At 46.8% G+C, this 26,970-nt stretch overlaps 1 protein-coding gene and 1 long non-coding RNA gene across 2 annotated transcripts in view; one reads left to right on the forward strand and one right to left on the reverse strand.

Moving 5' to 3' along the window:
* Positions 1-26,970, forward strand: part of LOC119443086 (sodium-coupled monocarboxylate transporter 1-like) — a 195,896-nt gene that overhangs the window by 58,573 nt on the left and 110,353 nt on the right. The window contains exons 7-8 of the mRNA XM_049662580.1: positions 2,565-2,705; positions 3,123-3,252. Of these exons, the coding sequence (XP_049518537.1) occupies positions 2,565-2,705; positions 3,123-3,252 (271 nt within the window). The remainder of the gene's footprint in view (positions 1-2,564; positions 2,706-3,122; positions 3,253-26,970) is intronic.
* LOC125943344 (uncharacterized) overlaps positions 15,234-26,970 on the reverse strand; it is a 135,476-nt gene continuing 123,739 nt past the window's right edge. The window contains exon 2 of the long non-coding RNA XR_007465754.1: positions 15,234-15,414. This is a non-coding gene — a long non-coding RNA (uncharacterized LOC125943344). The remainder of the gene's footprint in view (positions 15,415-26,970) is intronic.

Consider the following 26,970-nt stretch of genomic DNA (forward strand, 5'->3'; position numbering starts at 1 on the left):
AGTCCAAAAAAGGGAGCCACGTTTCATTACTAGACTTTTAAAAAATGAAATGAAAGACCTTTTAGCCGTCTGCCCTGAGTCATTCTTTGTGAAAGCGTTCCTGGTAAGCATTCAGAGCTTATGCTATATTCAATTCAGCCTCTAAATTTGCTTTCTACACTCCTTTAAGAAACTCTGGATAGATGACAGTCATCAAACGTTTCTATATTTTAATATTTTTTACACATATGCAACGATATTCAGCCTTTTGTAACTTAGTGAGACAGAAAGAACTTGTTCAGCTATTTGTCGTTAGTATAGACATAATTGTCATGATTGTCATGATGAAATGTCATAATGAGACATTTTTAAAGATATCGATATTTGTGCTGTAAAAATTATTCTTGTACTTCTCCACATATTCCCTGAGTAAGGCAGTTGCACGCTGCACCGCATAAGCAAATATACATGAAATATCTAAACGAGACGTTATGTACTTGCTGTCATATAATAAAAAGACCACAGTAAAGTTGCTTTCTTGAGAATAGACTAGACTAGAAGAAGACACGTGCCGTGTCTTCCTTCTGTTGTCCATGTGCTCTCTTGCGCTTAGCCTCAAGTTTTGCTTTCTTGAATACATATATCTATATTGGTATGCAATAGCATGTCTTGAGATGTTTATAAAAACTTTTCTGTATGGCATTCGCATAACAAGCGAAAAATTCCTTTGTATTGAAATTACGGTGATGTTTAGGCAAATCGGACACGCCTTGTCGTGTATTCTTCGACCTGTTCTCTCTTTTTGGCATGCCATTATACCCTTGCGAAGCTCAGAGTGGCGCCACTTATGATGTCGCAGGTAGAAAAGTAAAGTAACTTGTTTTTTAGTGTTCTTGCTTCAATATGTGAGCAAAATTATCTTCAAGAGAAAAGAAAGATGGCATTTGCGTTTTATCGATATTTAAGTAAAATCACTTCTTGTATGACCAGAATTGTAAGGCAATTTGTAAAAATATGCATTCGTATTCTGTAGATTAGTTTAATGTATTGAGGTTCTTGTAAACCACTAAGCTATAAGACCGTATTGCTTACCTTATTGTTACCTCATTGCTTAGCGTATAAAATTACGAGCCATTCCACTTTGTAAAGGTGGATGACCAGCGAAGCAGCTTAGCACGTAGGCGCGTTGCTCCTCGGGATTCCGGACTGTACGCGGCCTCCCCATTGCGACGACAGAAGAGAAGTGAAATTCAAATTGGAGAATGGCAACTTGTCTTTCTGGTTTTTTATATATATTTGCGTGGACAACGGGACCGCCACCCCGAGGAGCCGGAGGAAACTAGATACGCGTGACGTTTGGACCACACCGCCACCCCGGGAGAGTGGAAGGAAACTAGATACGCAACCGCTTGGAACGTCGACAAAGAGAGGGTGGTGCGAACGTCGTGGGTCGCACAGCGGCAAATCTTCGAGAACCTTTATTACCTACCTGGGTGCCTACTGATATAGAAAATGGTGCCTATTGATAACTAATCTACTCAATATACATACCCGAGGAACGCCGACGAGCCAGCTGTGGAAAAAGACGACGACGAGCGCGTGAGCAGTTACACGAGCGCGTTCACGCGGGTCCCGAGTTCTTGCTTACGCACATAAAAAATCCACAGAAATCTAGCCACAAACAGCTTCGCAGTAATATATATACATCTTTTTAGGATGGTCGCCCGTGTAGAGTATTTATATACTCATCCTGCTTTATAAGCCTCAAACAACCCTCGCTATAGTATTTTGTTATATATCTGCTTACAAAAAATGTTCTTATGATAGTTTAATTGGCGTTTTATATCGCTGCGTATTTACAAAAGCATGTGGTGTATAAAAACGGTGCCAGCATGCGAATACATTTGGTTTATTTGTGTTCCTAAGATATACGCTTGCTGCAAAAAACAATGTTCGTGCTATTGAATAATGTGAGTATAAGCTATAAATTAAGCAAAAAGACCGAGCGTATAAGGCTTAGTGGCCGCACTTTCATCTGTCGTGGAATCACCCATGATTCGTTCTTTTTTTTTCTTTTCTACAGCAAGAAAACTTGAGATAGCCCTTGTACGGCCGGTTGCATATCTTGAGGTATTGATTGCGTATGAATGAAAATTCCCTCCCGTAAGCTTCTTGCCCAACATTGCAAGCTTGAAATCAAATCTTCCATTGAGGCAAATCCATAATTTGATGATAGCATGCAAATTTTATGCTCTGACATTCGCACATGGGTGAGATGGTCACGTGACACATTCCGATGTGAGGTGAAAGGCAGGCGAAAGTCGCAGGTAACCAGGAAGTGTACTCTCGAATAAAATGTACTGCATACGTTTCAATAGATTACAAACATGACCGCACGCCAAGTTTGCACATTTATAAACTTTATCGGCAGCCAACATTTTCACGTCAATGAGGCCTAACCTAAACTGCAACATCTGTACCCTGTGCGGGTAGTAAAGCTTACCATGCAGGATACCTGCGGCTCACTTCTCACCGGTGGTTTCGTGGTGAGCTAATCTCGTCGTGTGCAATTTCTTGCTCACCAGCTTCAGCCTCGACCCGACCGAGAGGCACACCGTCTGGGGTCTCTTCATCGGCTGCTTCTTCACTTGGATGTCGGTGTACGCAGTCAGCCAAGCAATGGTCCAGCGATACCTCACAGTTACCAGCATGAAAGGGGCTCGAATGTGAGTTCAACAAAAGTATTTACTCATTTCCCAAGAATTTACGCGATTAGAATGCAGAGCACTATCTGTATTTGCTCGGGAACTTCCGAGTGTTTTCTAAGCTTGAAAGCGTCAACTTTCTGAGCTGTTGTTTGCATTCTCGAGAGCCATTCTCAAGCTACCTGCTGGCGCACATTGACCCATGCGCGAGCGCACAAGCATCCACCATGTATGGACGCATGCAGAAATGTCTACCAGACGTAGGCCACGAAAAGGTGTGAGATCCAACAATATAGCTACTTCTCAGGCAAAGCCAATCTTTAATTATTAGAGTCATGCAGATGCAGAGGTTAGGGGCAAAATTGAGCGGATATAAAGGAAGCGAACGTACGCATGTGCGGCTGCTATCAGTATATCACGGTGCCTTTATTGCTGCAGCGCCATCTGGATCAATCTTCCTGGACTGGCGTTCTTGATGTTGATCTGTGCTCTGGCCGGCCTGGTCATGTACGCCCGGTACCAAGATTGCGACCCGCTGCTGACCAAGAAGGCGACAGCCCCTGACCAGGTAAGTTGTAAGCCTTTATGATTGTTGGCAAAGGAGATGCGGTACTGGAACAAAGGTTGTACATATTCTGATTGGCATCTTTTTGGATTTACTTTCAATTTGTATGCTAGTTTTGTTAACCTGTTATAGATTGCGTTTTTTATTGCGATAGCAATTATATGGACACTTCAACCAGATTTCTTCCGTCGGCGTCGCCGTCGTCGTCGCCGTCGCCGTGAGGTTCCGTATAGATTCCAAGGGCGATAAAATCGTCGCCGCGCGCCATATGCTCAGCGAAAGCGCGCGGGGGACGCGCGCTATCACGGAGGGCGAACTCCCCCGCGCGCTATCACGGAGAGCGAACGCACGGCGGAAAGCAAACGCGACCGTCGCGCGAAAGGCCATGGGTGTATGGGAGGGAGGGAGGCGGGGCGGCTTTGTGCTCCGGCACCAAAGGCGTATCTTGCCACTCAATCTCCCACGCGAAAGCATGAAAGCGGGCAAGCAGCGCAGGAGGGAGGGGGGGTGGGGCGGCAGCTACTCCTCTGCCAACAACTTCTCCTCTGCACTTCCCGGCGGTGCTGGTCGCCCGCACCGTCTCTTATCTCCACACGGCTTTGACCGTTGTATGCGCTGTGCATTCGCCGCTCAGTTTCCGTTGAAGCGATAGACCGCGCAAACCTGCGCTTGCTGCCAGCGTTTTGACAGTCGTTGTCTGCGGTCATTCAGTGTGATCTATTCATGTTTGCTTGTGCGCGCTGACACCACGATTGTTAATTCAGTTATTAAGCGAATGTGTCCAAGTTTATGCAGCCGATAAAACCACTATCCCTACTCTAAATATCTCTCTACTAATTTGCTATCGCAATCGATGCTTCGGCTTTCGGGCGAAACTGCGACATTTTTAAAGCGAAGCTTTGTACCTCTACCAGCCAAGGGTTCTGTCGTGTCCGTCGTTGTAATCAAAAAACGATCCCGATGAACCGCTAACAATTGCAGGTATAGCAGTGTAGCTTACTTGAATTCAGGCATTCAGCGTACAACTAAGCACTCGTTTTCGCAAGAAAAACCACAAAAACAATCTTCAAAGTGATGAGCCAACATGATGGATGATAAGGGCTGCGGGCAAACAACGGAAACAGGCTCGGCGCGGTCCGTAAGATCAGATTGCAGCTGTTACAAAGCTTGTGCAGCTGCTTGAAAGAGGGTTGACGTCATTCGAAACCCTTCCAGCCAAGTAACTACTTCGGTTCATTTTCTAGACTCCCCCACTATGGGGTAGTCTAGTATAGTGTATATCACACCGATCATAAAGCAGTAGTGAACATTGTTGTGAAGTAAATAATAATAAAGGCCGTGGTTAAAGTTACGTTGTAGTGTGTGAAATATCAAGTGCGCCGCAGTCACCGTGAGGGTGGCGTAAGAAGTTCGTTTTCCAACAACCTTCACAGGGAGGATTGACGGGCAATTTTTTTTATCTGGACTGAGAAATATGCCAGGTAATCCTTTTTTAGTGTATTATATATATATATAGGGTGTTTCAGCGAACACTTTCAAAAATCCTTAGACGTTGCCTGTGGCAGATAGCAAAATTCTAGTTCATGACCTGGTCTACTCGAAGAGCTGGCCTCTTCGAGTAGGCCAGCTCATTAACTAGAATTGGGCTATCTTCCACAGGCAACCCTACATAAATTTTGAAAGTGTTCGCTCAAACACCCTGTATATATATATATATATATATATATATATATATATATATATATATATATATAGGTACCCTGAGGCAGCCAGCGCAATTCAGTCCTGTATGCTGGATTGTTTGAAGACGTGAACGTTAATTGCACGACAAATCGCAGTGTGACGTTATATAATTACCAAAGTCGCATTAATCAACTTTGTATTTGTACTTCATACGCATGAACAACTCATATTTTGTAAACGTTTGCTCTAGCTACTTCCTCTCTACGTCATGGACATCCTCGGAAGTCTGCACGGAATTCCTGGCCTATTTGTCTCCGGCATATTCAGCGGCGCTCTGAGGTAGGCTTTAACGTGTTTATAGCAATTCACATCTGGTGTAGAAGAGGGCGCTCACTCTTGCCGCCACTTATCCTGACAGAACACCAGCTTTTTCGCTTTCTTTAGCGCTATATGTAGGCATGGCCAAACCAATCAGTCTCTTTTACACATGGACAAAGGTGCTTATCAATGTGTACTACACCCTACGCCACCAACGGCGCAAGCGGAACTGGCGATTCACTCTCGCACGCGAAAGGAGGAAAGCGGGAAGGCCGCGCGCGAGGGAGGGAGAGTGGGGACGGCGGCTTCTACTCTGCCCCCAACTTGGCCCGGCTGCGGCGGTCGCCCGAACCGTATCTTGAAAGCGATTTGCAGATGGCTCATAGCTTTGTATGCGCTGTGCGTTCGCCGCTCAGTTTCCATTGAAGCGATAGACCGCACGAACATTAGCTCGCTGCTGCCGCTGCGCTTGCTCACGCCAGTGTTTTGACAGCGGTTGTCTGCGGTCGTCGAGTAGGATCTATTCATGTTTGCTTGTGCGCGCTGACGCCATGCTTGTTAATTCAGTTAGTATGCGAATGTGTAGAAATTTATACAGCCGATAAAACTACTATCCTTACTCCGTTTGGCTCTCTACTAATTTGCTATCGCAATTGATGCTTCGCATTTCGGTCGAAACTACAACTTTTTGTCAAACAATTGCAAGGGTGTACAATCTGACAGCTGTGTACAAAATACAAAGATGAACGAATGCGAACCAAGCGAGAAGCTGACATCCCGCACCGAAGTCTCGCGCTTTTTTCTTCTTTTTCCTTTCCTTTTCTTTTTTCTTCTTTTTTTTTGGGGGGGGGATAGGGAGGGGCGGCTTTTAAAGGTGTCTCTCGCTCGGAACGACTTTAATTGCACAACGTTCTGTATAGCACTAGGTTTCTTTTCTTGGACCCGATGGCATATTTCAATGTATGCTCCCGATATGTTCAGGGTCAAAGCTCCACCATTGTGGTGTAGTGTTTTAGGAAAAATTTCACCCTTCGCCTTTGGTATTCCCTTTATCTCGGGATTGTGGTTTCTGGAGAATGCTCCGACGTAGTCATGCGATTCTGAAGTCGAGAGACTTTATATTCCAACGTTTCAGACTGCTCACCTAGTCTTGAGATCGCTGCTTTAAGCTCTTTGCTTTCTTCCGTCGGTTGACAGCGTTCACACTTAACTTTGTCGAGCTCATCATACAGGAAGTCAAGACTAATGTAATAAATTATATCTAATCTCTTTCCGTATTTTACGCTACCACTTGAATTTGAGGTCATTCGTTCTTTTCATTCTTTTTTTCGAGGTTCTTCGCGAAATAGCCCATGATACTTGTTGGTAAAAAAAAATACAAGGCAACAAGGTGGATAAAATTGGCAGCAGTCTAGAGAGCAAGAATAAAATTTCGCGTCAATGAAAGAAAGCATTCTAACCATTCTAACCTGCAAGAAACACAAGGCGATGTGTTATGACTTTATCGATCTGTCCATGCTGCCGCCAGAATGATTCCAGTCCAGCGATGCAGTTGTTTATGTAGCAAGCCTTCCTGTAACGGATGTGACGTCACGGGCTATATTGACATGACGCAAAAGGTGGTGGTGTTTGGTGGCGTTAGTGGCGTTTTCAGACGGTCTCACGCGCTTGAATGCTGGCACGCTCTGAGCTCCAATTAACACAAGGCGATATGTTAGGACAATGTTGAAATGCCCCTGCTGCCCCCAAAGTGCATACGAAGGATATACGTCAAAGTTTGAAAATATGTATATATTAAGAACGAGCGCGGTCAGTATGTGCGGATTGCTAAGTCTGCTAAATTAAGTGTGATTTTCTGTGGCATTAAATCCGCACGGTACCATATTTCTCGAGTTATGCTCTTTCGATTCTGTCACTATGTTGCTCGTTGAACTTGAGAGAAGAAAGAATAGAGGGAAAGACGCCGCAGTGTTGCGGCGCGCTCGAGGGGAAGTCGTGGGCGTCAAACGAGCGGCATCCAGCTCCCCCCTGATTCATCCTAGTGATGCTGGAGGGCGAAGGAATGCTTAGATATTTAAAGACAAGTGAGCATGACAAAACGAGTTTCATTTGAGGCTCTGTCAATTTAGAAGAAATGGCTAAAATGGAAACAAAATAAAATAGAAACGCAAATAAAGACGTTTCGGGGCGAGGTAAATGTGGCACTGCAGCCGTGCAAGCGTTCAATTGTTACTAAAAACGATGACTCGATCGCGGCATAACTGTCGGAAAGTGTCAAGGGAGGCCGGAGAATGGAGTTTGGACTGCGACGTTTCTGGCGTGGTTCGTCTTGAACGCGATAAAAAGCACCCTAGATGATTTCTTTTTCTCTCTCTCGTTCTGTTCTTTATTTTTTTTCGGTATTATATGGTTTTTGCAAGAGCAACTCGTAATATAACGAGTTGTAGAACACCCACTACATCAAGTAACTTGTTCTCTGCAATTTGACGCATGCGACCATATTAGTGAGGTTATCTGTTCGCCTTGCGACTGTTATGCTTTAATGTCAAATTACTTTAGCTGTGTTTCACTCATTGCAGTACGGTTTCGTCCGGTGTGAACTCTCTGGCTGCCGTCACACTCGAAGACATCATCAAGAGGTATATCAAGAAGGACATGAGTGACCGCTACGCTACGAATCTCACGAAATGATCGGTACGTTTCAAAGGAGACTTGTCAAGATTGGTGACGTCATTTTGTGTGATTATTATATAACCACCTTACTTCTGCCGCGATTCGAAGTGACTGCACAGGTTGAAATACAGCTGATTTTATCCTTTTTTTTTTTTCCTTTTCCTATCAGCCATGTCGTTCGGCCTGGTCGCCATTGCTCTCGTCTACGGAGCCCAAATGATGGGCAACGTTCTTCAAGTAAGCAATGCGAGGACTCTCAATACGCTGAATTCACACAAGCGGGCATGGCATCAAACTTAACTTTATTAGCTATGCTCGCCACATTGGCTGTTGCACGGCTAGTTCATGAGAACTCAACGATGACGTTTCCGGTTTTCTCGTACTGCATTATTACTACACGTTGTAAAATTCCGTGTGCCGCACAGACGAAGAATTTGTCAAACTGCTGTTGCACTCTTGGAACTGCGATTCTGTGGAAAGAATGAGCTTGTCCCTTGGGAATATTTACCCGCCGCATTATACTAAGGCGTTTGAGGCAGAATTATGGGGAGGACGGAGGTTAGAGGCAGGTAGCTCCTAGGTATCTAAATTGCATCGCCCAACTTTGCTGAGTTTCTGCGGGCAGCCACTCGAAAACTGGGCGTATATCCTCTTTCTCCTCCCGTATATTCACTTTAAATTCACACACTCACAAACCGCCATGGTGGATCAGTGGCTATAGCATTCTGCGGTTGAGCACGACGTCTCGGGTTCGATTCACGGCCTCGGTGGCTTAATTTGGATGGGGGTGAAATGCAAAAACGCTCATGCACTTTCTTTTAGGTGCACAACGTTAAAGAACACCAGGCGCGCAAAACTATTATGGAGCCCCCACTACGGCGTCCCTTACAGCCCCAATGTTGCCTTAGAATTTAAAGCCCCTCCGAATATCAGTAAACTTTACATTGTTACAGCACTTCATTCGCTGATGATTGATCGCACTTGAATGTCGCCAATGCTCATGGTCTACAGAGTAACGGGCAGGTTGCAGGACTTCACTGGTGCCAGCAATGAAGGGACGTCCTAATGTTCCAGTTTTTAAACATGTGGATCCACCTGAATGATGCATATTGCCACAACTTGAAAGAGCGGCATTCAGCTGGATGCCCACAATTGCTCTATGCCAAGTTTTTGTTTCACCTTGCCTAAATCAAAAATAACTGTATCGCCGCTGCATAATGCAGAGGGACGCCACGCTCCGCTTGCAGCTTGTCAGTAAGGTAGCGCAGACCGCGTTCGAGTACGCTATGTGGGCTGGAGCACGTCAACTGGTTCCAAGCCGTCTGCGCACGTGCAGTGATGCCAAAGGTGCCGGGCCGCGAACCTCTCTCGACCGGCTGTGTTCATTTTGGTTCTTTGTAATGAACGCACGGGAGGTAGACCAATGAAATCTGCATTTCAGGCTGCACTCTCCATCTTCGGTATTGTCGGTGGGCCGCTTCTGGGTGTCTTCACGCTAGGGATCTTCTTCCCCTGCGCCAACAGCATTGTGAGTACATACTGTCTATCACCTTACTGTCACATAGGTGTCTTAAAAAATAACTAACAACAAACAGCCTGCACGCTCTTCTGAAGGAACTAAACAGTGTCTGATTTGTGCTTGACCCACCGCAGTAGCTTAATTGTTATGGCGGTGCACTGCTCAGCTCGACGTCGCCGTTCGATCCTGGCCGTGGCGGCCGCATTTCGTGTGGGCGAAATGGAAACGCGCTCGCGTGCTCAGGTGTAGGTGCTACTTAAAGAACTACAGGTGGTCAAAATTAATCCGGAGTACCCCCTGTGGCGTGCCTCATAATTAATCATGGTAGTTTTGGTACATAAAACCCCAAAATGTAATTTACTTTCTGGAAGGACGCGGAATTGAGCTGGGGGCAGAATAGAAAATTAAGCATTCTGAACGAGCTTTCTCGATCTGTTTACCTTGTTCAATGCCTTCCTTCGCCTCTCTCTCCGGCGACGCCTTTGTACTTGTATCGCCTGCTGTTCTAAGTATCGGTTGTTCGGCAGGAGGCTTATCTGGCTTAACATGACCTAGTAAGTCATATATCGAAGCCTGACAACCAGCACAAGACACCTACAGCAAACTATATTTCACAATAAAGCACGTGACAGTCCTCTCTTACATCACTCCCAGCAAAGTTAGAGTATTTATATTGAAGTCTTGAGATACGTGTTATACGCGCAGAAAACCGCCATTAACAAATTGTAAGCAAGCAGCTATGATGCAACCTTTTTGGTACGCACAGGGCGCCGGAGTGGGCACCATCACCTCCCTGGTGGTTTGTTTCTGGATCGGCTTCGGCGCGTTCGCCACGAAGCCAGCGGTGCGCAAGGCCCCCGTCTCGGTGCTCGGATGCATCGGCGACTACCTGAACGCCACGGGACAGGACGTTAACAACATCACCTACCCCAGGCCTGTCGACGTTGCTGACGCCAAGTGAGCCTCTTCGCACTCGACTATTTGTCATGGTCTCCTAGACCTTAAGAAACGCAACAGTATGGGAGGAAAAAGAATGTTTCCGACGATTCTTTCTAGTTACTGGTTTCTTGCGCAACACTTTTCAACCGTATTTGCAATTTCCTAATCTCCTCCCTCCATTCGATAGTTCTACGCCTCCAGTTTTGGTTCCTTTCCTTGGATGTTCCCCACATTAGTCTAACTGAACGTCTGTCGTGTTGCTTTACAGAAGACAACCGACCGGCGAAACTGGGCCTCCTTTATTAAATTTCACTGAGAATACCACAAGCTCTCATTTGTTGTCAACGCATGCTGCTAAATAGATTGTATAACAGAAGATAATGTAAGAAGTCAGAAGAGCGTGGCACGTATCATGCATGAGGCGTGCGTATCGTCTATGGCAGATAACACAATTTCTATCCTTGAGCATGGATTACTAGCCGGCAGAGACGGGAATTACTTGGTTAAGTAATTGAAATGCGCAATTTACTAACACAATTTCACTAAACTTTCTGACCACTTTATGGTACATATTGCAACTTACGATTTGTAGCCTGTAAGTTCCTAAGGCATATCAACTTGAAACGAATTCTGAGGTTTCGAGATATGACTTCCCAAATTGTAGGATGAAAGTCATCGATGTCCAAACTAATTTTGTCCTACAGCGTGTAAAAAAGCATTTTCATTAAAAAAAATATGGAGGAAGCATTAAGCTTCGCCTTTAAGAGTAGAACGCGATAGCATTATCTGGACCCGTTCGCATCGCAACGCGCGTATGTAGGTCTGGTAGAAATGCTGGAAAAAAGGTTTGTGTTTGAGTTTCCTCGTAGCAGAATTAGGTCTTCGCGTACATTCAAATTACAATCCGACGCCGATTGGTAAAGTCGTACTTTACCATTTCTCTGACGGATTTCACTGTGAGGAATTCAAGGAACTCAATTTTTGTTCACCAAAACCTTGCACCACGTGGAGGGGCTGCGCGGTCGGGGTGGTTGGGTATTTTTTCCGCCACCCGCATCGCACGCCGGTTGCCGCCGCCGGATTTTCTGCGACATGGGGCCCTTAACGCTATCGCGTTAAAAAATAAGTAAGTGGTACAGCAATGCATATTTACCGACAGTGCTTGTCTGAAAACTGGTGCGTGTTTCAAAATTCATTTCATGTGCATGTGGCTCCAAAAATCACTGACTTTAATTCTTAAATTACAATATGCGCCCTAAAGTAAAAAGTTATAAAATTGATTAGTGGAATACTGTTAACATCAAATATGAACTGCGATTTATTGTGCAAGTAACGCCCGCTTCTTCGAAAAATCCACCTCATAGATTAGAATTCTGCGATGTGCCTGAAAAAAAAATTAATGCTGTTAGCGCTTATAAAAAACACTTGTTTATTTCTTTAAACAGTGCACGATGCTGTGAGATACGAGGCCTTAACCTCAGAGTGGGAGCATTTGTGCACCTGCATAGCTCCATACGGTCACGCAAACTTGAAGCGCGATTGCTCTGACGTATCGTAACCCACATAGTCGCTCCTCAGCAACACGTGACCACGTAAAACACGGTGGCAATACCAGTAGGTAACGCATTATAAATCATGATCGTCCATGCACAGCATGCAGCTTATAGGACTAGTATACGACCTGGGCCACGTGCAGTATAGACGGCGTTTAATGTTTCTACGATTGCAAGCCACTTCATTTGGCGAATTCTGTTGATTAGCACTCGGCGTTTAGTACCGCGATGCAGGCATAGCCGGTGGCGCTGTGCTTCAATCGTGTGCCCTACGCTTCCCATGCGATCTGTTATGCAAGTACTTCGTTCTTTGGTAAGGGTAATGCGTCATGCTCAGGGAAAGCGCTCTGTGGCCTTTCATATAGGTGGCGATGCAGAACTGTCGGGCAGCCTACAATTAGGAAAAATAATAACCCAGCGATGCAATCACTTACAGAAAAATTACGAGATAAAATTAATCTGAAAGAAACATATCAGAGCACACATTACATATTAGATTCAGTAAGCATGCTTTTGTATATGCAAGTTTTATACTGACCTACTCGTTACATCTCGTATGGAGACAAGGCATTGGCGCTCTTTTGCCACACCTGGCCCTTGCACCAATAAGTTCCATTAATCATCATCATCATCATCATCATCATCATCATCATCATCGTATGGAGACAGCTGCATGTGTAAATATAATACAAGTACAACAGACCATTTGATGCTTATATGGATGGCCGCCGCAACTGTATTTCGTGAGGAATGTTCCACACGTGACTGTACAACACTGCAGACAGGAGGAGGAGGAGGGAAAACTTTATTTTCGTCAGATGCAGAGTTATTTAAATTACTGGGTTTCTTCTGCTAGGCGGCGTGAGGTGGCCGTAAGCCCTTGACTTTCGGCGACAGCTATATTTTTTCGTGTGCCTGTTTGTTTCAGCAAGGACATCCTCTTCCTCTATCGGATATCGTATGTCTGGTACAGCATGATCGGATGCGTGTTAGTTGTCGTCATCGGACTCATCGTGAGCTTGTTAACAGGTACGTGCAGCAAAAACAAAACAAAAATTATTCTCTTTAGCTTTAGCATAAACATTTACAGCCTGCTAACCCTGTTTTAAGTGGTCTAGCAAACGCAGACACAGCCGAACGCCTTTATAACAAAGTGCTTGGGGTCTCCTAAATCATTCGTAATACAGGACACTTCTTTGTAACGTTTGCGCACCGCACAGTTCACAATATAACCGGGGCAGAATTATTCCTACATTATGCAGGTCATTTCGTAGTAGAGGCGGTCGTTGTAGAAGCGTTGGACTGCATTCGACTCGACAGCATGATATGGGTTTACGGGACGTTTTCATGCATTATAAACGTCTTTTTTTGTCAATTTGAATTGATTGTTTCACGTAATGATTACAGTTTATGACAAATAGGGAGTACAAAAAGAGGTTCCGTTGTCGATGAATGTATTGGGACCTCCTGTTAAAGTTAACTCTTGAAAGGAAATATATAACAGCAAAATAAAAATCGACGCGCTAGAAAACTGTACGACTGAGGGCATAACAATGCTTACAGAAAAAAAAAAGTTAAGCACAAGTGTACACAAGAAAATAAAGAAAGAACACAGCACAGCAAATAAATAAATACAAATATGCAAGTACCTATATGTATGTAAATCAAGCATAAACAACACGCACATAAGAAGAACAGTACATGTGCGTGGTGATCATGCAGTTCACGATGTCTTTCCCAGTCAGTGAATATCTGTTATATAACAACCATTAGCTTATCGCACTGTATTGTTACTTGCGTTAAATAACGCACCAAGGGGCAACAGAGTGTGGTGTTATCTGCTTCCAGGATACACGAAACCGAGCAAGGTGAACCCGCGGACGATCCACCCAATCTACAACTTCCTCTGCGGTGTGATGCTGCCGTCCTCCCTCCACGACAAATTCATGGTCAAGAGCGCGGTGAGTTGAAAGATGGAACTAAAGAGAGAAACTTTAAACACACTATGCAATTCTCTCGCGATACCGTTACTACGTGACAGCTTTGCAACACCACTACTGCCTAAAAAGAAAGCAGTCCAAAACATACCCAAGGCACCAGGACAGTTGTCCAGAAATGCGTCACGAAAATCACCCTTAGGATAAGCAATCCATCGCTGATAATGTGTCCCAAGTATTTTGTGTAACAAGACGTCCACCTTCCAACTTCCCATACAGCTCATCCTTCATACATTACCTGTGACGAAAACGGAAAGCAAGTTCTCTATTGTTCTTTTATTTGTGGCGCACCAAGCCGGCGCAATTTTTCCCCCAGTAGCCGAAACATCGCTTTCCAGTTTTCCGCATAGCACGTCGTTCCAAAGCATAGCAATACGTGCAGTGAAAACAATTGCACAAGAAACAGAGAGAAACGTTTCGTATTCTTTATTTCATAGCGTAGCTTATACTGAGGCGCGTTTTTTGGTGCTATTGAAGCCAAGCATAGCTAAGTACATAACGGAAATTCCTCAGGCACGCATTTTTCTTATGCTGTCAGACACTTCGTTTATCGTACAAGAAGGAGCTCGTTGATCACTGAATAGGCACACTGCGTCATAACGAGCCCGTACCGGTTTAATTTTTCAGTCTCGTCATCTTCTGCACAGCTCACAGTTACTCATCCGTACTCAGTGGGATCGAATATTGCATTTACCGTGCACACAGCCTGTACACACGAAAGTCAGTTGTGAGAGAGGTGATGGTAGGACTAAGAAACCAGACGCAGGTTCAAGCGCCGTACTGCAGCGACCATGTTTCACTTCCAACAGTTGATAAGCCTTCTGCAAGCGTCTACCTGTCGCACTGAAATGAGGGGAAAAAGCACGAAAAGCACTGAAAGCGCTTACGATCTAAGCCGTAGCTGCAAGCACGCGTCAACGATACGGCAGCACGCGTCCGTGCGACTGCGCAAGTCTGGAGGAGCAGACGGAAAGTGGGAGAAGCGCGCACAGAGGGCGCTAGAGGCGGAGACAAAATGTGTTCCATGACTGGCACAATTCCTAGGTACTGTGTGTGCGTGGGAGCCACACGAAAAGCATACGTGCTATGTATATCAGAAGCCCCGCAATAATTTTGGCGCCCTGTGGTTCAATGTTCACCGGAAGCTAACTAAACGAGCGTTCTTGCATCCTACGCCTCCCCATGAAATGAGGTCTTCGCGGCCGGAAATCTATCCGGCAACCTTGTGCCTAGCAGCTCAACGCACAGCGTCACTGTTGTGACTAGTTTTATGCTTCGCATTTCATAGACGTCGAAGCGGTATTTTTCAGAAACACGTGTGTTTTAATTTGGTTTCTTATGTGAAGCCAAGGCAGTACAGTGTTGCCCGTAGAATCGCACAGCATGTGGCTTCGCCTTCCCATTGCGTTTTCTTGCAATTGACGGCTGCCTTTCGAGAATCTTGACCCCTAGATAAAACAGAAAGAGAAAACTTATATTACCACTAGTGTGTGTTGGTCTTCGCGTAGCGAGACGCGCCGGCCACTAATGATAGCGTTCACGCGGAGCATGGGATCAAGGCATGCACAAAATGTTTTGATAAAAGAATGTCACACTTTATAGACGTGGTCATTATTTAATCTCCTTAAAAAACACCCAGAAAGGCGTTTTGATACAAACAGTCCTTGCACTCACTTTTTGTTTCTTGACTGAGGTGGCATCAGCGAACTTCCCACCCGCAGCGTGCTAACACTGAGCACCGACAAACTGCGTCGGTTTTACGACGTGCTTAGTACCCCAGAATAGCGTCAGTATGAAACAGTATTGGCTGCGCTTAGAGCTGAAATACGTTCACATACTGCATGCCACGATCGAGGTTGTTTCAGCTACGAATTCCTGATAGGAAGCAAGATGCTGGGTTCTGTTGGCGAGAACTTACGTTAGAAGGCGGCAATAGCTGCTAGTAGATAGTCCATACTATCAATGGGATAAAATCTGGATGACAACATCCCAGGCAAAGAGAGAAAAAGGTTTCTACTCACGGCCAACTCCTGATTTTGTAGCAATTTTATTCCATAGTTCACCATTTTATGTAGCTTGTTACTCAGACTTGTGTTGTAAAGCACAGAACAGAAAAAAAAATCTTGCTGAACATAAGGAAACAGTAAGCCGACTCTGCAGGGCTCGCACCTCTTAGAAGGCGCATCAACTGCCTTGCAGCCTCGTTGGTTAATGGCAATCGAAATTTTATACATTGGCAGAACTTTGCCACGGACGCAGAGCCGAACGGTATGTCTCTCGCTTACGCCCATTAAATATTTATGCAGAACCCAACAATCACCATCTATAATGGCACGTCAACGGCCACAGTAGAAATCATGCCATTGTCGTCATACGATCATCATCAATGTGGTCGTCGTCTTCCTGCTCTCGTCACAGACACGTACGCTCGTGTCACACACCATTCATGTTTAAGAAAGCTCCAAGCATCACGAAAGGCGCAGACAAAGGGCAGAGAAAAAAGACCGGACAAGCATTCGCCCTCTGTCAGCGTCTTTTCGCGCTGCTTGGAACTTTCTTAATATAAATGCATACTAACTCGCGCAAGTTTCGGTACTTCTGAACACAACTACTCATTATACAAAAACATGTTGGCCCACGAGGTGACGCTTTGCAGACCCTCAAACAATGCTGGTTAGCCTGCAATATTATTCGCATAACATCGATTGCCACAGTGCGTGGGATCTGCACAACTTTTTCTTATTACTCTTCCCTACACCGGCCCTCCTAGGTTAACCGCTCAGCAAGGAACACCAAACGCGTATACTGTTGCCAGTTGATGGTGACTGTATAACGTTGTATACCAGTGGCAAGAATGGGGCACTACACTAAATCGTTTTGGCATGCAGCATTGCTGCCCTACGATTTCCATTAACGCCTTTCGATTTTTATAGTGCCGTGTCTGTGTGTTCACGTACTCTTGCCGCTTCCTTATCTCGTTTGTACTACATTTGCATTCGAAGATGGCATACCAACAACACCACAATCGCAACCCTAGCCCTTTCCAATACCGCCTCTGCAGCAACGGGGCAGTAATACTAGCGCTTGTGCAGTAGGAGTCTGTCTTCAGCGCTAATCATTGCTCTCAATCTAAATTTCTATTGCAGTTTCTTGAAGTACTGTTGCCGTATCGGCGTTGTCGCTTCCACCCGATACCAGACTGCTTTCGCTCAGCGTATTGACAGCGCAGTCCAAGTAACTGCCTAGAATGTAGGCGGTAGCAGTGGGCGGCAACTTCGTGCCAAACTAGTCTGTTCTGCTGAAACGTTCTGCTCTGCTTCAAGGCATGTGCGTTGAAGCTGTGTGGCCGTTTTCATATGCACTTTCGTATTTACATATGGACGGGCCGACCGGCTAGGTTATAGTTTTCTGCCCAGTATAGCGTAGGCCAGAACGCGCATTGTGATCTAAGAGTGCCGTGCCCCTGTTTTTTTTTTTTTTTATTGCCTGTTGTGTTTGTGCTGCTAATATGTGTGCAACGAAACCAATGATCTCTTCCGAGCTTACGACTGCCACTGACGTTAGTTGAAGAATCTCGCTAGACGCGTTGAGAGAGCAATTGGTGCAAAGAGATTGACTTTCGTATGCACACTAACGACTTATTTCATCTTCTTTTTCTTTCTGCCTTTTCGCTGTTCAGGACGACTACGACGTTGAGCACATGATCGAGCTGGGAAAATCGAAGAAGGCCCGTTACGACATTTCTTCCGAGGGAAACGACAACCTCGGCTTCGCCTCCAGTGGAGAGAAACCCACCATCAACGGCGTCGTGGCACCGGCCGACTCGTCCAAGGCAACTGTGAATGGCGTCGCTACCAATGGCAGCGTCATTCATCGACGCTCTGCACCAGGTGGCGGAGGCGTCGTCACTTCCAGCCCGGAAATGATCGCCTTTCGCCCAATCACAAATGGGCACTCGCAGGGGCCATCGGCAAGAGTAGAAGTCGCGAACGCTTATTCGAGCGACACTTCTGCGATGTCTTCTGCGAAATCGGCACCTCCTGGTCCTCCCCTCGATGAGCAGACATCAGCTGATACCACTAAGACTGCAGCGGGCAGTTGCACCGAAGACGCCAGAAAGCGGATAAATATCGACTCACCGGGACTTTCTAGCGCGCGGTCGCCGAGCCGGGATTCGCGTACAAAAGGCGATTCCGACGACCCTGACATGAACCCGATAGCCATGAGTAGGGAGGTCGGGTCAGTCGAGTCGCCTCTGTCCCACAGCGTTCACAGGTCGCGGCGTTGGGGGTCCTCTAGAAAGGAAAAGCATCATCGGGCGAAGCATTCTTCGTCACCCGACACCAGACGCAGATCCGCCTCACCAAAGTGTGAAGCGGTGGTCAACGAAGCAGCCACATCTCTCTGAACATTGTCTATCATTCCCTACGAACCGTGAATTATACTGCGCTGGACGCACTGATATAACATGGTATACGTGTTAAACGTGATTCGCGCGATGACATGTCAGGTAGCTGGAATAGGTCACAGCGGCCATCTTTGTCGTTCTTCATATTTTATGGCTTGAACTACGTCACAGACGAGTTGTGAGCGGGACGCGATCCTTTGGCCAGCAATTTATTTTCTGTGTGCTTGACTTGGGACGTCCGATGGTGACTTTGACGTTGACTATAGCAGGATGAGTGCGCGCTCGGCTACTTCATACGAGTATCTAGAGATGACGCTTAGAGCTATTGGCGTTTACAGCCGGCGAGCCCCACGCGTTGCCAGGCTTTATTTAAAACAAACCATTGGCCCACTCTTGTTTTGTGCATTTTTCATTGTCGCGTCTCACAATTTTATAATTAAAGAGCCAAAAAGAATGTCATATGATGACGGAACATTGTGCGACCGTACAAAGCAGTGTTTCAGTGGCACGAAAGTACAAAATAAAGTTTACGAATCGTTTGACGCGCGTTGTACTAGAATATGTTTGTTGCGCGTTATGTGCTAGAAACGACGTTCAACGAAAAAGAAGATTCATAATCTTTCGATTATCCTCAGTAATGAGCACGATTTACTCGCGGATCATTGAACCATGTATGGACATTTTGCGTCACCTTGTGGAAAGACTCGGGCAAGAAGCTGCGCCAGTATTAGGTGATAATACGTTATGTAAATAGAACTTGATGAATAGTTATGCCGTAGTAACGAAACAAGTGGCTGCTTAACCTTCTTATTATGCACACAAGTGAATAAAATGTCACGTAGAACAATATTCCTAGACAAGGAATTATTTACGTGAAAGCTCTTCTAAACGTGTATCTTTCTTATATCTGTATGATATGATCAATTTCATTTGAAACTTGCTTTTGGACGCCGATCTGTCAAAAAAGTATGAAAGTTGTAAAAGGGTTTATTAGAGATCGGAGCAGCTCAGCGTCGACAGTCAAACGAGACGGCTTTCAAGCACAAGCGCCGTTGCGAGCAAAAGCGCTGGACCCACTAGCGTCTGGCAGACTAGAGCTGGACCCACTAGCGTCTCTCTTCGCTACGAAGTAAATTTTTAATCGCTTACCTTTATAACGTTATTTTCAGCCATAGTTCTTAATCCTTGTCATAACCTACGACTGATTAGGAGCTACTGAAGCTTATAACAACTCTTGCACATCGCTTCACGAGACCTGTGTTGTCCCAAGCCTGGTGCCTGTCCTCCAGACAGCACCTATGTGCTTGACATTCCAGCCACGTTAAAGGGCTTTCAGCAGGCTCGAAGTCTGGTCAACGGTGGTCTTTAGATTCCAGTCACTGCCGTACTTCCCCGCCCTGTCAACCATCTGTGTCGTTTGCTCGTTATATAGCCACATCGTTGCAAATTGCAAGGCTAGCTCCTCAAAGCTGCGCTGCCTTTTTTTTTTTTTTTTTTTTTTTTTTTTGTCGTCTCTGTCAAGATTGAAACAGAGCTTCAGATGGCGGCTGTCACGCAAAGACTACAAAGAAGCCGTCTACGCCGGGGTGAGATTTAGATCACGCCTTCAATCGTTCAGCCACCATGAAAATCATGGGTAGTAGAAGGATTCTTTTGTGATTTGGCAGGGATTTTTTCCGAAAGCACGTTGTAGGTAGTAAGAACTTTATTTTTGTACGGTAAGTTAATAGGGTGGGCTCCCTGCCTAGGCGTTTGCCACGAGCCCATGGGCTCTGGCGGCGTCGTCGGCCCGCTGGACTGGCCACAGATTATTTTCTGGGGCTGAGCTGAGCAGCACAGCACACCAACGCGCGCGGAGGCTTTCGCTAGAGGCTGTCTCCCCGTTGCTACTCGTTAGCCCTACTCGTTAGCCTCGTTAGCATTCCCACAGCATATGCTCAAGAGTTGCTCTTGAGCCGCATGACTTGCATTCGATCGTTTCTCGTGTATATATCTGGATATAGTATATTCCACATTACTGGATTGCAGTATGTCCTCGTTTGTAACTGCTGCCACTGGACAGACTGCAATTTATTTAGTTTTGATGAGGTTTTTGTCCCACAAAAGCCATATATAGTAATCTATCTTGCTTGCGTGTCCCTAATAGAACAGTATGCGCTCGTTACCCGCATGCCGTTCGGCACCTGAGGCACCAACCGCTCAGCGCTAAACGAAAAAAAGAAAAAAAAGGTGCGCAAAATAGATGACGCTAATTTTCGTGGGACAAATATACGCCTCAAAGCCTGTAAACTGCTTCTGGAGTGTAGTTATCGAATACACGTGAACAAACATCTACGAAGAGACAGCCGCAGTATTGCATGGCTATAGCGCCTACAAAACGAAAGCGTTTAGGGAAGCGGGCGTCTCCCCATGTTAAACGTTTTGGTGGAAAAGCCCAACTTCGCAGAGTCTCTCGATAACGTTTAGATATATTCGAAATGAAAATCTTCCCTTCAGAAAGACAGAAAGAAAAAGAAAAAGGAAGAAGTAAATGCCATATTATTGACAAAACCTTAGCTTTTTTTTTTTCTTTTTCATCCATAGCACCAATCCCACGCATCATGCACCCCACGTATCATAATGAAAGAAGACAAGCCAGAGTGGATACCTTACGGCGAAGACAAAGGCAAGCTCCGGAAGCCAGATACACAGACGCAGCCAAATACCCGCAAAGAAACGCTTACGCCCTGAGCGTAGTAGATTCCCAGGGCAGAGAGCTAGCGTCTGCCACAGTCCCCTCACAAAACCCTGAGACTGCAGAAGAAATGGTGGTCACCCTAGCAACTACAGCGTGCATGGACGCAGCTGTCGTCTTTTCCTACTCTCAAGCAACTGTCAGAAACTTCGCTAAGGGTCGCGTGTCGACAGAAGCCCTAAAGATGTTGAAGAGCCGAAGCACTCCGATCTCGTACACCTGCATGACATGGGGTCCTGGGCACGAGAGACTGGAGGGGAACGAAGCGGCACACGCCACGGCCCGTGATCTTGCCTGTCGGGCCAACAACAGCAACAACAACCCTTCCTACTCTCGAGACGCCCAGCCAGCGTCAGCAGGGGCAGAGAACGTAGCTATCGCATACTCAGCGATCCTTCAACATCACAGGCTGGAGCGCAGGGTGTACCCACCACCTCACCCAAGATTAAACAAAGAAAGCACCTCACTCAGAAGTCTGCAAAGTAACACTTACACCCACGGCATACTCATGCATAGAATCTACCCGACACCACAAGAATATCTCTGTCCAATTTGCGGCGTACCGGATACCTTGGCGCACCTGACCCTTGAGTGCCCATGGCACCTAAACACAGCCGCATCGCCCTCACCAAAAGACTAACGCCAGACAAGAAAGCGAAGACCTCATCGAAACGTGGGAGGCCAAGCTCGTCTCCGAGGACCTGGAACAACAACGACGCCTCTTCGTCAGGACCAAGGAGTCAGTGAAGGCCAGAGGGTTCCTGGACTGTGGAGACCTCCCACCTAGAATATCCCACCCGGGATACTGTTTCGAAAATAAACGTTTATTCCTCCTCCTAGTTATCTTTCGACATTATGCTGGAATAAAGATTTCTTTCTTTCTTTCTTTCTTTCTTTCTTTCTTTCTTTCTTTCTTTCTTTCTTTCTTTCTTTCTTTCTTTCTTTCTTTCTTTCTTTCTTTCTTTCTTTCTTTCTTTCTTTCTTCCTTCCTTCCTTCCTTCCTTTCTTCTGATAGCTTTCTTTCTCTCACAGAAATTTTACACTTTCAAGTTCCAAAGTTCAAATTGTTAATTCCATTGTTTTTATACGCCTTATTTAACCACCCGATCCATGGCCAATACCCCACTGTGGGTATGCGCCACAACCACTCAGGTCAACAACAGCAAGAGTTCTTTAGTATGGTATGGTATGGAGAACTTTATTGAGTCCTGAAGGTCAACCCTGGGTTGACGCGGGCCGCTCCCACGTTGGGACTGTCAGGCCGAGCCCTTCAGCCACATCGCGGGCCTTCTGGACTGCCCGTAATTGGTCAGAGAGTGATTCACTTCGTAGCATTTGCCGCCACCATTCTTCTTCCTTGTCACAGTCTGCGAAAGCCGCGGGGCACTGCCAAAGCATATGGTCAAGAGTAATGATGCCATTGCATTTATTACAATTGGTTTGAATTTCCCTCTCCGGATAGATCTTGTTAATAAAATATGGACTTGGGTATGTCCTTGTCTGTAGCAAACGTAATGTGACCGCTTGGGCTCTGCAAAGTTTACCGTGTGGCAATGGGTATTCCCGTCTGCTTAAATAATAATGTTTCGTGATTTCGTTATATGTTAATAATCGATCCCTGTGTTCCCCATGTGAAGTGTAAGCTGCTCGGTCTTGAAGAGCACGGCTAGAAAGTCCTCGTGCTGCTTCATTTGCCACCTCATTGAGGTTTCTCCGAGTTCCGTCCACCACCCCCATATGTGCAGGAAACCAGCGAATTTCGATCCTCTCACTGTTGACCTTGTCTAGTAACTTGGTTGCTATCTGTGTCACATATCCGTTAGTAAAGTTGCGTATGGCTGTTCTAGAGTCACTGTAAATATGTGTCCACCGATTTGCCCGGATGGCTAAGGCGATGGCTATTTGTTCTGCTACCGTTGGGTCCTTTGTATAGACGGTGATGGCATCCCGTATGTTACCTTGAGTGTCTACAACAACGGAGGTATACGCATCCTTATTTTTAACCCAGGCAGCGTCAACGAATACCGCCTGCTGCTTATGTTGATCTATGTCTTGAAGGAGTGCCTTGGCTCTTGCCTTCCGTCTCTCGAGGTTATGTGTCGGGTGCATGTTCCTAGGGAACGGGGTGGTCTTAATTTTTTCTCGTAGTCCCGCTTGCAATTCTGTTAATAATTCTCCTTTGTTGGTTTGGTTGTTTCTTTCTACGCCTATTTCTTCAAGTAGCGCCCTTCCAGGTCGTGTCCTCATTAGTCTCTCTTGGTGGGCCACCTGTTGAGCCTCAGCTATCTCTTCTAGCGTGTTATGCAGCCCTAGGCGCAATAATCTATCATTGGCAGTGCTGATGGGAAGTCCTAGTGTAGCCTTTATAAGTCGTCTGATTAAAGCGTTTAGCTTGTTCTTATCAGCCTGTGTCCATTGTAGCATGCCTGCCACGTACGAGAAGTGGCAAAATGCGAATGCATGTACCAATCTTATGGCACTGTCTTCTCCTAGCCCCTTATGCTTATTTGTAATTCTACGCAGAAGTCTAATGACTTCTTCAGACTTCTTAGAGATATGTTGTATCATCCTGCGATTAGATCCATTCGCTTCCAGGAGAAGGCCTAGCACCCTAATAGTCTCCACCTGCCTGATTGGCTCTCCATTCTTGGCGTATATGTCAATGCAGGGTTCTTCCTCTGGGATATATCCGTTCGGCTTGCGCCCACGCTGTTCTTTAGTGCCATTTTCGCTTTTCCGCTGAAGAGTCCAGTGTATGTATATGTCTGTTAACAAGAATAAACTAATCCCCCAAGTTGAAAAAACGAAGTACATTGGGGTGATTTATGACAGTAAACTCAGTTCTCTACCGCATATTGAGTATGTTACTGCAAATGAAGGCCGTGCCCTCGGATCACGACGGCTAAGCAGCAATCGTTCAGGAATGCGAAGAGACACATTGCTAATACTGCCACCTAGTGTTTTGGGGAGAAATCACACGGAGAAGACGAGAAAGTAGAGGATCCGACTGAATTGTTTTGAGCCAGCACTAAACCACCTTGTCACCTTGTTCGCCTCGTTGTCCAACCGCGTGACAAAACTGGTGGAGGTGCTGGGTACAACGACGACGACGCATCCCATGCACAAGACCCCGTCCAGCAGCAGGAATCCGAGTCCTACGCCCGTGAACACCCCAGTTCACAGAGCAAGCCGTCGACAACGAGGCTTACCACCAGAGACACCAAGACAGCCTGCTATGACGTCGTCTCAAATCACCACGGAAGTTCCGACGCTTCTTCTTCCGACATATTGTACCCTTCAGAACCCGCTGCCACCCCCTGCCTTTCACGGAGATTTATATGAGGGCGTGGATGACTGGCTGAGTGAGTTTGAACGCGTCGCTGCGACCAACTGCTGGGATGATGCCAAAAAACTCCGGCGCGTGTACTACAGCTTAAAGGATGCCGCCCGCGCGTGGTTCCAAAATAGGGAAGACGTGTTAACATCCTGGCGTGAATTCCGACATCACCTTCTGGAGTGCTACAGGAACACCGACCGCCGCGAACGCGCTGAGCGTGAACTACAATCCCCCGTTAAGATGCTGAATGAGTCCGTCACCATGTACGTCGAAGATATGACTCGACTTTTCAAACGAGCGGATCCTGCTATGCCAGAGGACAAAAAGTTACGCCACCTGATGCATGGTGTGAAGGAGCAACTGGTCTGGTGCGAAGCCCTCCAAAAAGTGTGGCTGAGTTCCTCACTGAAGCTGTGACGATGGAGAAAGTTCTTAATCAGCGGTCTGCCCTCTTCTACCGGCAGGTGAATGCCACGTCAGCTCCCGAATTTTTGGCCACCTTCGGGAGCGGTAGCACCGAATGGGTTCGCGAAATTGTTCGCTCAGTCGTTCGCGAAGAAATGTAGAAGCTGTACGGATTGAGACAGCCAATGGTTGGCTCCATCGCCAGTGTTATCCGCGATGAGGTTCAGCAAGCACTGCACAGCCACCGGTACCCACAGATGCCCAATGTGGTGCCCACTGATGTGGTACCGGCCCCCATGTTCGCTGATATTCAGCCCCGTACGTATGCGGACTGCTTGCCTGTTCCTCGCCCCGCAGACCGGATCAAGGAGCATACGAAATTCGTGAGGTTAAGTCACGACGAAGAGCGGCGGTCACGGTACACCAGCGGAAGGATCATCTGAAAAAAAAGCGTGAGGTTGAGGCCCGATGGGCAGTGATGAGGAGGAAATACCAGATTGAAGATTACTTGCAATGCGTGAGGCTTTGGCCCGACGGACAGTGGCGATGACCATAGACCAGCAGGAGGACCATCTAAAGAATGCGCGAGACTAAGGCCCGATGGACACCAGAGAGGAGAAAAGGCCAGACCGAGGACCACCTGCAATATGTGAGCCTAAGGCCCGACGGACACAGCGATGATGATACACCAGTTGGGAGACCATCTGAAAAAATGTGCGAGGCTAAGGCCCAACAAACAGTGGTGACGAGGAAGGACCAGACCAAGGACCACCTGAAATGCGCGAGGTTTAGGCTCGACGTACAGCGGTGAGGTGGAGAGATGAGAATGAGGATCACGTTAAACGTGCGTGGCTAAAGCCAGACGGACAGCGGTCAGGAGGAAAGACCAGACCGAGAACTACCTGAAATGCCTGAGGCTAAGGCACGACGAACAACGGCGGTAACCACGGCACACAAGCTGAAGGACCACTTGAAGAAATGAGTGAGGCTAAGGCCAGACAAACAGCGGTCAGGAGAAAAGACCAGACCGAGGACCACCTGAAATGCATGACGCTAAGGCCGACGGACAGCGGCAATGCCCATGACCAGTGGAAGGAAAATCGGAAAATATGCGCGAGGCTAAGGCAAAACAGACACCGTAGAGGAGGAAAGGCCAGATCACTCACACCTGAAATGTGTGATCCTAAGGCCCGACAGACACCTGCGACGATGATACACCAGTAGGAGGACCATCTGAAAAAAATGTCACAGTTTCGCCCTAAGAGCGAAGCAATGAATGCGATAGCAACACAGCAATGTCATACGAAGTAAGGTGAGCGGCTTTGGTAGCAATATGAATTGTAGTAAACATGAGCTGACTAAGTAAGCATCTGTGCTGCGGCGTAAGTAGACCGACATGAAGAGAGACTCGATGACCACGAGAAGGCGCGTGTGAAACGGTGGTGTTGATGAGAAGCGCTTCCCGTGGGCAGCGCGTGCGAAGGGACACACCTGTAGCGCTGCACTGCCGATCCGGGCAGCATTGCATGTGTAGCGTGCGTTGGAAAATGTGGCCCGACTATTACTAACTGAATGAACAAGCGTGGTGTGAGCGCGCACAAACAAACATGAATAGATCACACTGAATTACTGCAGACAACGACTGTCAGAACGCTGGCAGCAAGCGCATACGCCGAAGCGGCGAAGGTATACGTGCGGTCTATCGCTTCAACGGAAACTGAGCGGCGAATGCACGGCGCATAAAGGTCTGAGCCGTGGGGAGATAAGAGACGGTGCGGGCGGAGCGACGAGCGCGGTTGTTGGCAGAGTACGCGATTCAGAGTTGTTGGCAGAGTTCGCCGGAAACGCGAAAAAAGTACGCGATTCCCGCCGGGATCGATCCCGCGCTCGCTGAGTGGGAGCCGGATACTCTACCCCTGAGTCACGCAAGCGCTTGCTATCGGGCCGCGGAAATACCCTTAATACAAGCACGCAGGGAGAGATGACTCGAGCCTCCGCCAGTCTGGTGGCGTCATCTAGATAAGATCCCTGCAAACGCAGCGTCCGCAGGCGCAGACGACGATATGCGATTCAGACGAGGCACGCAATCAACGTGCTCCCGAGCTGCCAAGCCTCCGCCAGTGTGGTGGCGCCATCTAGTTGAGGTGCTTGCAAA

This window comes from Dermacentor silvarum, chromosome 2, assembly GCF_013339745.2.
Source record: "Dermacentor silvarum isolate Dsil-2018 chromosome 2, BIME_Dsil_1.4, whole genome shotgun sequence".
Classification (NCBI taxonomy): Eukaryota; Metazoa; Arthropoda; class Arachnida; order Ixodida; family Ixodidae; genus Dermacentor; species Dermacentor silvarum.